The 12,839-nt window shown below is 47.1% G+C and overlaps 1 protein-coding gene across 1 annotated transcript in view; it reads left to right on the top strand.

Annotated features, from left to right (window-relative positions):
• The window catches only part of PAX5 (paired box 5), a 132,196-nt gene that overhangs the window by 3,385 nt on the left and 115,972 nt on the right, over positions 1-12,839 (top strand). Inside the window, exons 2-5 of the mRNA XM_008637450.2 lie at positions 1,773-1,938; positions 6,314-6,511; positions 10,518-10,582; positions 12,583-12,711. Coding sequence (XP_008635672.2) covers positions 1,773-1,938; positions 6,314-6,511; positions 10,518-10,582; positions 12,583-12,711 — 558 coding nt within the window. The remainder of the gene's footprint in view (positions 1-1,772; positions 1,939-6,313; positions 6,512-10,517; positions 10,583-12,582; positions 12,712-12,839) is intronic.

The raw sequence follows: 12,839 nt of genomic DNA, 5'->3' as shown, positions 1-12,839 counted from the left end.
GAATTCCTTCCTTCCGAATTCCTTCCTTCCGAATTCCTTCCTTCCTTCCTTCCTTCCTTCCTTCCTTCCGAATTCCTTCCGAATTCCTCCCTCCCTCCCTTCCTCCCTCCTTCCCTCCTTCCCTCCTTCCTTTTTTTTCTCCTTCCTTTTTTTTTCCTCCTTCCTTTTTTTTTCCTCCTTCCCTCTTTCTTTCCTCCTTCTCCCCTTGTCCGACCACCACCACAGGATCTTCCCTCTCCAGCTGAATGCACCGTGCGCGATTCCTTGCACTTAAAGCCCTGAGGAGCCCGAGGTCTCATTCCTCGCAGCCTTCCGGGCAGCTGCCGCCACCGAGCTTTCTCTCACACAAAGCCTCGGTGTCCTGGGCATCGCGGCATCAATCTAGGCAGGAGTCCCAGCACCGGTGTCTGCTTCCAGCACACGGGAGGGAACCCCGCGGCTGGGCCGCTGGCAGAGTGTGCCTCTCGCACCGATGAAGGCAGAGCAGGCGCTTGTCTGCTAGCCACAGTGTTTAACATCAAGTATTTCATGGGGGTTCATTATGTGTCCTGAGAGTTTTAAAAGGTGGTTGCAAAGTTTTGACAGCAGTTTATCAATAGTGAAATAACAAGATTAAAATAAAAATAGCTCTGTATAATTTTTTTTGAACACTGAGGCATTTGGCTTGCCAACTTATTCAATACGATTCCAACCCTGCTCAAACAGAGAGATTTTCTGTATTATTTTTTGTTCCAGAATTAGCATCTATACTATCCCTATGGCTTTTTTTTAGTTCCTCCACCCCCCCGTAATATAAGTAGTTGGATGAATAACAACATAAGGGTTAATTATATTACCTTCTAGTACGTAGGATTAATTTGTGTTCATGTGGTTTACAGTTTCACTTCTATTCCTCCAAGCAGGTCCTGTTTCCGACCAGATATATAATTCACTTTGCTAAAGGTGAACACTGCAGATCTGCTCCTGTGGGATCATAATACCTGCTAAGACTGCTGTAAATTCTAGGAGCAGTTTGTTTTCCTTTCTTTCTTTCTTTCTTTCTTTCTTTCTTTCTTTCTTTCTTTCTTTCTTTCTTTCTTTCTTTCTTTCTTTTTTTTTCTCTCTCCCTCTCTCCCTCCCTCCCTCCCTTCCTTCCTTCCTTCCTTCCTTCCTTCCAAAGTCCTTCCTTCCGAATTCCTTCCAAATTCCTTCCTTCCTTCTGAATTCCTTCCTTCCGAATTCCTTCCTTCCCCCCTTTTCTCTCTCTTTTTTTTTTCTTCCCCTTCCCCCACTTGCTTAATTCAAGGCAGCTGGGGAAAAACAAAACACAGCGTGTTTCATTTCAGGTATCTCTCTCTGTGCTTAGACAGAGGCAGTATGTGGGCTGAGCGATTACCCAGCCTTATTTTCCGCTGGCTTTCCAGCCAGCGGCTCTGAGAAGCCTCCGCTCCACGGGACAGCACCAGCTCTGCCCTGGAGTTCGTGGCTGGGCCAACGCGACTTCGGGAGGAGGGTGGTCCGCCGCCGGGGTGCTGGACATGATTGAGGGGTTCCTCGTGGCCATTTGCCCAGAGGGGGCCCCATCTGCCTTCAGGCAGGACGGTCCTCCCCTCCAGCAAGTGTCATTGCGGCAGTGAGGTCACCTCCCTGCTCCTCTCGGGGAAATCGGACCAATTCTGGGGAGGCGGTGCCCAGCGCCTGAGAGCGCTGGGGCTGGAGATTCTGCCCTGCAGAGACATCTGAAACTCTCACACAGCTCTTCTGCCCTTCTCTCCCTCCCCTGTGTGTTTCAGGACATGGAGGTGTGAATCAGCTGGGGGGTGTTTTTGTGAACGGCCGCCCTCTCCCAGATGTCGTTCGCCAAAGGATCGTGGAGCTCGCCCACCAAGGGGTCCGGCCGTGTGACATCTCCCGGCAGCTCCGCGTCAGCCATGGCTGTGTCAGCAAAATACTTGGCAGGTAAAGGGGGACGACAAATCCTCTGTCCGGCTAGAGAAAAGTGTCAGTGCCAGTTCCAGAACTAGAGGCTGCAAACAAACGGAGATAGGCGATCAGTCCAGTAAGGAGAGCGGCTGCATGAGGAGTCGTGGTTTTATATGACTGATGTGGAAAGAAAGAGCCAATATCCGTAGGTCTTGCTTGCCCCTTTTACAGTTTCTTGTATGCAATTCTAATGCGAAGTGCAGAATGCCATGAGTATCTGCTGTACATATAGTGTATGTCCTGCACTTGTCTTCTCTGAACAGGAAGGGAAATCTGGCAGTCACATTCAGCAAAATGTGAAAAATGTAGAAGTTGTGGAAGTTGCTTGTTTTGCTTCCTGAACAGAACTTTTTTTAAACAATAATAGCATTATATATTTCATCAACATTGTGACATGTGCATTCATACAAGCTATTCCGCAATCTATCCCGTTGTTGATGATTGAATGTTTTTTTCCAGTCTTCTACTGGATTAAGAGAGCACGGAACACCATAAGCAGCTAGTAACCATCTTAAATATATTTTGGCTACTTTAGGAGTGGCTCTCTGTTCAGCCAGGAGCTGCTCCAAACACTAGGGCAGCAGGATAGTAAACTCTGAATTAATATTATTTCCTGATTTCCTTTTAAAATTTGACATAGATTCTGGTAAAAAATGCCATGCTTGCTTTTTTCTTTTTTTTTTTTTCTTTAAACACCTTCTGTGCAAACCTAAACCTAATGTGTAAGTTACAGTTTTCAAATGGTTTTGAACCCCAGGTATTCTTACATACTTGAGCAACTTATATTAAGGGATTTTTTTTTTCCCTAGTGTTTTTCTTTGTCATCTGGAAAAGTTAATTACTGATCTGTTTGCTAAGATTTCACAGCTAATTTCATTGTTTAGAATTTTATTATTTTTATTTAAAATTTTCTTTTCCTATTCCTAACCAACATGTTCTCCTGGACATAGCGTAGCTGCAAAGATGATTCAGGCATTTTTCTGTAGTATCACACAGGGGATGTGTTGATCACTCAGTGTCCATATAAGTGGTCAGATTTGTCAGGGTCACAGGCGCCCGGTTTTGCAGCTCTTGTCACTGTTTTCCACATAACCATCCTACTTCTACTTGTCCAAACTCGTGAGCAGTGTGTCCACATCCCTGCTTGGTTTCAGAGTGTAGGCTGGACTCGGTGCCTTTGCTTTATCTCTCATGCCTTCCTCACAGGGATATGCCTTCCCTGCAAACTACACACACTTCTCCCGCTGGAGTTTTAAGAACACAAATGCCTTGACTGGTTTAGAGAGGAAAACTTTCCATGGGCTTTATACTGCCCACCATGGGCTGTTTCAATCTGTTATGGCTCCACATCTGCAGGTAACACAGGCTCCTGCTCCCTGCCTCACTGGCGTGGTTTGGCTGGTGATGCTCATTGTTGCATTGGAATTGCCACCAATTCCCATTAGGATCAACACACAGCTTGGAAACAGGCAATTTATTTACCCACCAGGAAAAAGTCTGATGGTTTTACTTTTGGCAGTTTAGGTCTACTGTTAGATATACTTGCAATATAGAGCTCAGAGTGAGGTTCCAGAGCTCTGTCATTAAAGTTGTCAGCAATAAATTGGAATTTCACAGCTCATAATTTTCCTAACTAATAATTACAGTGGGTAAAATGTCTCTGTAATTGCATCTCTGTATGTATGTTTTTTCATATGTGTGCATGTATGTGAAAAATGGGAATCCTTATGATAAATCCTTACATTTGGAATTTTATTATTGGAATTTTTCAGTATTAGATGCAGCTTTAAAACAACATCTAGAAGTAGATAACCAGCTGTTGCAGGGCAAATGAAGCTCTTACCCCTTGGGGGAGGGTGCTGGAGAGGGGCCCACCCTACACCTGCCTTTGCAACTCTCCATAAGCAAAAGGCCCTGACCTGATGCACATGAAATGATGCTGGCTAAAGTGATCCTTGCCTTTAAAAAGGAAACAGGAGTCAGGGATGCTGGAGGCATGCAGCCTGCAGGCCTTGTGACTGCACCCAGATTCATTGCTAGGGTGGAGAGGAGGGGGATGTCCATGGCAGTGCAGGGTGAGAACTGTTCCCATCACGATGACCTCCCCCAGCATCTAGGGAAGGGGTTGTGGGCCCAATCCTGCACGTCCCATGCAAGGCGAGCCTTCCTGTGGGCTCATCTATGCCTGGGCGGGCCTTGAGGCCATGAAAGCAGGCAGGTGAGCAAAGGTTAAAGAGTTTGGGAGTAGAGGTCTTGCTGTTCCGAAGACACCAGAGATTTGTCCCCTGGTGAGCTCATCACAGCCGCAGTATTGTGGTGGCAAGGGCCCTCTCTGGTGTGGCTTTCCTACTGTGGTGATCAGCCATGGGAAAGCATTGGCTGGTCTGTACAGGCACAGCATCCTGTACTGCTGGGAGTGCTCCTCTTGGCTAGGCTGTCCTGGAGTGCAGGGCACTGACCATGGGCACTGTTGGAGAAAAGTGCTAAGAAACATTTGTGAAATCAATCATTTTGACTAGATTTAAGAAAATTGTGACTTGTTGTCTCGTAGCGTTTGTGGTATTTTCTGGCTGCCTTCTACATCCTCCTCACAGAAATGGTGCCAGCAACCAAGGTTTTGAGCCCAGGGGTGCAAGATTTTAGAAGGTTTATGGGCCATGTTTGCCACTGTTTTTGTTATGTCCTCCTGGAAGTGTGAGAGGAACTAAATTTTTCTCCTCTGCCCTAAAGCTCACTGCATTTAGGGACAGCAGGAGGGCTAATCCATCTCTCAACACATGCCATTATTGATATTGCATAAATGGTTCATGGGGGCTGGTAAGCCTGAGTCAACATTTGCACACAGAATATCTGAGAACATGTATGAACAATTTGGTGTCAGTCTCTTTAAAGGAACTTTAGGTCCTGCACACAGAGCTGTCCTGAAAACACTAAGAACAGGTAGCCTGGCAAAAATTCGATGAACATGATTGCATGTTTCAGTGAGGCAGACTTCGGCTGTGCAGACTGTTTGGAAAGATGGGGGAATTTTTTTTTTTTTGTATAATGGTTATGTTAGATAGTTGCAGGGAAAATATGTTAATAAGCAGTCTTGTCTTCCTGCTTGGGAGGTTCTCCTGAGCTAGAAATGTGGGCATAGAGCAGTAAGCGGTTGTGTTTGAGCTGCTGCAAGTACAGCTTGGTGGGCACCTGGTTGAGAGGCTGACAGAGTCGGGGGCTGCTCTATATGAAAGGGGTGTGCAGGATTAGGGCAGTTAGGGTGGTAGCTGAAGGTAGGCATGGGTTTATTTTTAATCTGGTCATGAGAAAATTCAGAAGATACAAAGAAGTTCAGGGCTGTGAGAGAGCCTCCTGTGTGGAATGCCCTGACTGCAGCATGGAGGAATACGGTCTCAGTCTCCGTTGTGGCCCTCAATATGTAAGATGGCACTTCTGCTCTTAGCAGCATGTTCAATACTTTATTAAAGGGGAAGACTTGCAGGGCCCAGAGATCTCAGCTACCATGTATTATGGCAAAGCTACCAAAAGCAGTATATCTTGTGTGATGTGCATGTGAAGAAATTGGTCAGATTTATTTTGGTTTAGGGATCTCATTCTCCACCTTTCCTGGGGGCATGGCATCAGCAGAGCTGCTGCTGGTGGTGAAGATGCTGCACCCAAGGAAGCGCTGGTCACAGAAACTGATCCCTGCCTCAGCTGGACCCCTCCAGAGCATGAGCAGCTCCCTTTCCCTCAAAATTTGTTATTGAAACTACTGAAACTACATTTACTGAGAATGTAATGATGAAAAGAATACATTTTGAAAAACAGGAACTATTAAAATCATAGTATGCATATTAAAATCAAAAACCAGGAAAAAGAGACGCTACTCTATTTATTCCAGAGCTGCAAATAAAAAACAATACCTAGCCATCATGTCACTCTGAATCATAACGAGCTGTAGATATTAATGACAGCATTTCTGTAAAAACAGTAATTTGCTACAAAAGAGTCCGCTGCAAAAAGTGGTCTTTGGTGTGATTTGTTTCTATTATTGCCAGTACTGCTGATTAATAACACACATTTTCAGTTAATTTTGGATCTCAGCATGCCCTTTAATCTTGCGTTATTTCTTTTGTCTTGCTATTACAGAAAAATATATATTGTATCCTGAGGCCCAATTCCAATTACTATAAGTTAATCTATTAGGTGATAAAGAACCACACAGGCAGGAAATGTGTATGTGAAAGTGAAGATGTATCTCAGGATTTGCTGGGGTTCAGTTACCTTGAAATGATGTTCTCTATAAATCTCAGAGCATGTTCTCTGTCTGTGTGTGATAACCAAAGCTTTGTTTTGGATGTTGTCCCAGGTATTATGAAACTGGGAGTATTAAACCTGGAGTGATTGGAGGATCAAAACCAAAGGTCGCCACACCCAAAGTCGTTGAAAAAATTGCAGAGTACAAACGCCAAAATCCCACCATGTTTGCCTGGGAGATCAGGGACAGGCTCCTTGCTGAACGAGTGTGTGACAACGACACTGTGCCCAGCGTCAGTTCCATTAACAGGTAAAGTTCTGTGTGGGGTGGGATGCTCCATGGAAGCATTGTCACTATGTCTTTGTCTTTTAGTAGGACTGGGTGTTTGGGGCTGCTTCTAAGAAAAGCAGCTTCTCCTGTTTCCCTAGGGCACTTGGGGCTAGGGAGCAGCTCTGGGCTTACCTCAGTGGCTGAAGCACCATGGATGATGAGTGTTTCCCAGGAGTGGGCAGGTTCCACTGCCAGCCTTTGCTTCTTTTCCATCCTTTCCCCTCTCTGTGAGTAGGAGGACCTTGCTGGGAATGACCCTATGAGTTTGTTATGAGTGAAGCCCTAGTTCTGCTCTATAGGGTGGGTGTTCAGTGGGACATGCTTTGCCCTGGGGGGAAGCTCAGATGGCCATTGAGTAGGGTGGCAGCTGCCTGGGAAAGAAAGGGACCTAAGGCATGGGTCTGAGGTACCGTTCTATCACCCATTTGGTGTAGCTGACATTGGCCCAGGCCTACGTTCAGTGTGAATATCAGTGGGGGAATTTGGTTGGTAGTGTCTGAGGGCCTCCGCTGTCTGCTTTTTACGTTGGGAACCTAAGTGGCCTTGAATTGCTTTTGCAAAGATGCAGGGGAATCTCATTTGGAGACTCAGTCCCATGTTTGTGAGTTCTGCCATGGCGTCACAAGTCAGGGCTGGGGTCATAGAAGGGTCTAAAGGGCCTCTAAACTGCTGCCTTGTCCGTTACACCTTCTGTGCCCATAATTTCCTCCTGAGTCAAGTGACATGTAAGGTTGATGTTGGAAAAACCCAGTGAAATACTATGTGACATCTCCAGCCCTGCCAGAGCAACAGTAAGAGGCGAATACTTGGATAGCAGAGCTCTTGGGCACCCATGGGCCTGGCAAGCAGAGTTCTTTAATCTTCCCTCTGTTCCAGGCTTCCTCCTCCCCACGCTGGTGAGATGATTTTCACTTGTGCAACTGCATGCAAATTCTTCGAATACAGCTCGCTATAAAAGGTCTCATTTGCGTCCAGACGTGAAATAAATTGATGCAATATTCTTTTATTGGCTATCCCAATCTGATTTGCATTCATGGAGTTGCCGCTTGAGTAGCTGGAGTGGCTTCCCCAGCATTAGCGGGGAGTGCAGTCTCTGCTTTGACAGACCAAATGTCGACTCATATGTTTGTGGAATTTAAAAAAAAAAAAATGGGGCTGTTCATGTGAGGTCTTTGCTGCTTGGGAGCCCCTGACTTGGAGGCTCCAGAGCAGCATGGAGTAACTCTATGAACGTGGTGTCTTTAGATTTAAAGGGGGTTTGAGAAACATTACACACACCAGGAAAACCAAAGGAAAATATCAAATACCTAAGGAGAAGCTCTGCTTCCATTAATGTCAATGAGTCATGTGAGAATCATGGCTGCTGTGAGCAGTCCTGTGCTTGTGTTGGAGAACTTCAAATGTCCTCCAAAAAACTACCAAAAAGACAGTCACAGCTCTAGGTAAAAGGGAGATTTAAGTAGCTTCCAGTCATATTTTGAGCCAGTTTCTATGTTCCACTTGCTGTGTCCTTGTATGTTTCCACACTCATAATGCCCACACCCTCACTGGCCTTGTATCAGAAACCCAGTTCATGATCTGTCACCAAGGTTTTTGTCTGTAAATCTAATTCTTTCTCATCTGCTTGTGACTGTGGCTAAGATCTTTTCTCAAAGGTTTGCAATCCCTTTTAAGAAATGCATGCAATCTGTTTGAGTCAATCTGTTTACTCAGAGAATTGTTTTTGCTGGCTTAGGAGCTCCTTGTGAAAACCCAGACTGAACAGCCATGTGACAAAGAACCTGGAATTCACATCAAAACACTTTGCTTTAATGCTAAATCCTACAGTTCCAGCAGTCTGTGGGTTTTATGCTCATATTTAACATTGAGTATATACTTTGGGGCTTTGCTGGTGGGGAAGGCAGGAGGCCGCTGCCCACAATATTCTTGTTCACCACTGAGGTGCAAATCAGGGGCTGCCTGGTCAGCACAAACCTAAGCCTACAAAGATCTCTCTGAGTGGTTCCTGTCCTGCTGCAGTTACCATTTCTGCACAGGGGAGGATGGAGGTACTGCTCTGGTTCTCTTTCTGGTTCTCCAGAGTGCAGGGGGTGTTTGCCAGGGCTGTGTTGTTCCCTTAGAGGATGCTGATGCTGTTTCTGTGGAACACTAGAGTTTATGGGGATGGACTACTCGCAGCTCATCCCCGCTACTGAGGGGGCCTTTTAGCAGACAAGTCTGAGCTGCTGCCCCCCTGTAAGAGTGAATAATAATAATAATTTTTATTTATTAATAGCATTAATTGTAATAATAGGCCACTCTTCAATAGCAGAAGAAACTCTGTGTGATTAAGACTGAATTAATCATTGTGATTAGCTTTGCTCAAATCAGCTGAGAGCTGTCCTGCTGCTTTCAAATGCTCCAGTCTCTGTTCCTCCAGAGATAAAGATGTTTACGTGCCAGAAGGCCCTGGACACCCTTTCTTCACCATGACAGCCTTGTGCCGGGGGCTGTTTCCACTCTTGACCATGCAGGGTCCTGTTTCTTTGGCCGTGCTCCCCCACCAAAGGTGCTGTCCCAACTGTTCCTGTCCCCCACACTGGGCTGGCTGTTCTGGGGGCTATGTTGCTGGAAGCCATCTCCTGGCTGTGCCTGACATGCAACAGCCTCACTCTGGCGCTGTCAGCTGAGAGATGGCTTGTGGACAGGCCAAACCTCTGCCAGCCTCCATCAGACACCTCTGAGGAATGGGAGGGGAAGGGGACGGCAGTGCATCCTTTTCTGGAATGGAGGTGGGTGTCACCACTGGTGGTCCCTGTGCCTGTTTATGGTGGACTTACCAGCAAGGAACTGCTGTGTATTCCTGCAAGTTCACCCCCAAGCCCACTCCACCTGACAACTCCTCTCCTCTCCTGTCTGTCAAATTCATGGCAGGCAGGAATGGGAGGAGAGTTTGACAGGCACAGAGACGAGAAATGCTCACTGTGGCATTGCTGCTGTAACAGTAGTGCCTGGGGCAGGGGGATGTGTGGTGAACCAAGGGTGTGCCTCCTTCCAGCCTGTTCCAATTCTGCCACAGCCTGAGGGAGAGCTGTGTGATTTCCAGAGGTATTGCTGACCCAGTCTTTTGTTTTTTCATAGCGCATGGGCAGGTGAACAATGTATGTAGCATCTACCCAGAATCTCCCTTTGTAGCAGGTACCCTCTGTCCTGCACCACCACATATGCAGTCTGTTTTACCTTTATCTCTGAATTTTTCCTAATTGATGTCACTATCAATCAGAGCAAAGACTGTATGTACCCTGTGATGATAAATGTAGTCATTCAGCTTTAAGATTAGCATTTATTCCAACGCTTTCTCTTCAAAATAATATTTTGGTTAAGCTGATCCTTTCCCGAGGTGTCCAAGTGCCTCTAGCTATGTGAGTGCTATACTTGGGATGCTCTAGGAACAGCCTTGCGAATGTGTCCCAGCACCCAAGAGTGCAGACCACAGGCTGCTGGGACCTCTGGGCTCAGAAGGGCCAAGCTCCCAGGAGAGGGGGTACTGGCCTGATGGTTGCCCAGATAGCAATGGATATCTCTTTCCTGGGCAGTGAGGATGGGGTCCTCAAAGTCACCAAAGCACCAAACTCTGAAGCATCCTGAGAACCATCTGGATGCGAGCATGTTCAGTGTGCTCTGGGAGGACCTTGCTTGAGCAGGGAGGTTGGACGAGATGACCTACTGTCAACTGCTGTCTCTTCCAACCCGAGCCATTGTGTGATTTTGTGACTCTGTGGAATGTCACCCTGATGACTCTAATGGCAGGGGCTGGGGGCACAAATGTGGTCCTGGGTCCACCTGCCAAACTTTGATCTTTCAGTGAATGACAAAGGGAACGTATGCAGAAAGGCATTTTTTGTATTGATATTGGTGTCCTTTGCTGAAAAAGTAGTGTCTAATGCCTCCTGCCATTGCATGCCTAATGCTAGCTAAGTGGTCATTTTCTTTCCATTACTCACAGGATCATACGGACCAGGGTGCAGCAGCCACCCAAGCAGCAGGTCCCAGCCTCCAGTCACAGCATAGGTAAGGAAAACTTTTTTTAAAATACATTAAAAAAAATCATAATGGGTTACAAATATTCTGAAGAACTTTTAATCATTCTTATGGACAGATAATTCTGCATAAAACACTTCAGCACACGTGCTAATGTGCCTTCTTTGTCATTCTCCAAGGGCTGAACATAGTAAATGAATTTTATAAATACTTCTAAAAGGTTTTGAATTTTACTGATTATTATGATAAATAGCTTTCACCATGAGACAGAAAATTGAAATCTAAACCAAAAAACCCCCACTAATAGGGGTCTATAGAATGTCAGATAATTAAAGTAATAAATCAAGAAAGGGATACTTATTCATAACATTTTCTGCATCATTAGTCAGTAAGTAGTTTTGAATGTGTTTTTTCAGCTATCAACCATGCCTTCCATAGTTCTTTGTGCACTTGCAGTCTTGAGTGAAGAGGTAGCAAAACTTTCAGAACTTTTAATTCAGCCACAGAACAGTGATGCTGCACCCTGAGGGAGGTGATGCTGGTGGAGGGTGACCCAGAGGAGAACCCCAGGCTGGCGAGACACCCTCAGCCCTTCTCCTGGCTGATGGTGTCTTTCTGAGGAGGGTGGCTGCTTCTGTGCTGCAATGCAGCAGGGATGGAGGGGCTCAGTCAGAGCTGAGGGCTGCTCTCCTTTTGTCCTGTTCCATGAAACCCATCAGGACACAGGTCAGCCCTTGCTTCACAGGAAGTGGTGTGGGGGCCCTAGTTTCTCTCTGCCTTTATGCTGTCACCTGTGATATGGTGAAATACTTGCTGCCGCTTCTCTCTTGGCCAAGGTGTGCTGGCACCAGGAGAAAGGGAGCGGAGGCACAGAGCTGCCTGCATTCTTTCAGTTTGTCGGCAGATCCATACTGCAGACCCTGTGCCCTCAGCCTTTCTCTCCAGAAAATATCAAAAGAATCTCAGAAATCTTCCTTTATCTCACTGTGGTGGCTTAAATGCTGTCTCTTCATGAGAAAGTCGAGAACAGAGAAGAAAAATCTTGTTTCTCAGGGTCTAGAGTTGATAGAGACAGCAGGTATTCCTGACATGGGTTTGCTCTGTGTGAGCTGTGTCTGGGGGTCTTCCATGTGGTCCCACAGTGTATCCCCCCATCCTGTCCTTGGGGTCTGCATGATGATTTCTAGGATGTAGGGATGTGGCAGGACAGACTCAGACTGTAAGCTGAGGGAAATGATGGTGGTGCTCCCTCCTCTGCCTGCTTCCATGAAGCCTTAGACACCCACAGCATCACAAGAACAGTGTTTGCAGTGCAATCTGGCACATCCAGACTGGTGTAGGCTGCTCATGAGTGACCACCCTCGGTGGACACAAACAGTACCCTTTTCTGAGGGCTCTTGCAAAGCATAATGGATTTAGGTCATATTTTGGGGAACCTCAGGGTCTTTCAGCCATCGATCCCTGGGCAACCCCAGCTGTGCAAGGTCTCCAAAGGCTGGCGGCATGGTCTTAACACGATGCAGACTGCACACCTAGCACAGCAAGTGAAGGTTGCTCTGCTCCCAGGAGGTTCCTGTCTCCAGAACCCTCTTGTGGCAGCTCCTCTCTCTGCATGACTGTGTTCACAGCAAGCTCTGTCCACATTGCTGGTGACATGGGCTGCTGTGTCACTGGAGGGCTTCTGCCATCCCAAGCAATGAGCTTTCCAAGCTCACTGAGCCTCGTGTGAGATGGGGTGTCTGACTGCTAAGGAAAAGCATCTCCCATCCCACAGCAGATAGACCTAACCCCTCGTGAGGGGGGCAAAGGCTGACCATGCCTCTGCTCCCACCCCTGCACTGGGCTGCTGTGGAATGCTGCTGGATTGGACTGGACATGGCTGGGGTGGGTAAGGGCTCTTCCCGAGCCGGAGGTGCCACAATGGCCAGCTGAGCCCCAGCCCACCTCCTTTATGCCATGGGAGCTGGTGGCTTTTGGGTGAGCTGGTGCCCATGTTGTCCTGCAGCTGACTGCCTGTCCTTGCCTTGCAGCCTCCACGGGATCTGTCACCCAGGTGTCCTCTGTCACCACTGACTCTGCTGGCTCCTCCTACTCCATTAGTGGGATCCTGGGAATTGCCTCCCCCGGCACTGAGAGCAACAAGCGCAAGCGGGATGAAGGTAGCAGGAGCTGTTTTCTGGGAGGCGGTGTGCATGGCTGCACAGCCAGAGGGGTGGGCTGGGGCGGATGCTGTGTGTTTGTGATGTGATGGAGCTGTGGACATCTGCCGTCTCTGTTGAGTGCAGTG

This window comes from Corvus brachyrhynchos, unplaced genomic scaffold (genome assembly GCF_000691975.1).
Source record: "Corvus brachyrhynchos isolate BGI_N302 unplaced genomic scaffold, ASM69197v1 scaffold1097, whole genome shotgun sequence".
Classification (NCBI taxonomy): Eukaryota; Metazoa; Chordata; class Aves; order Passeriformes; family Corvidae; genus Corvus; species Corvus brachyrhynchos.
The sequence above is the reverse complement of the archived record's forward strand: the minus strand, read 5'-3'. Positions and strand labels throughout refer to the sequence as shown.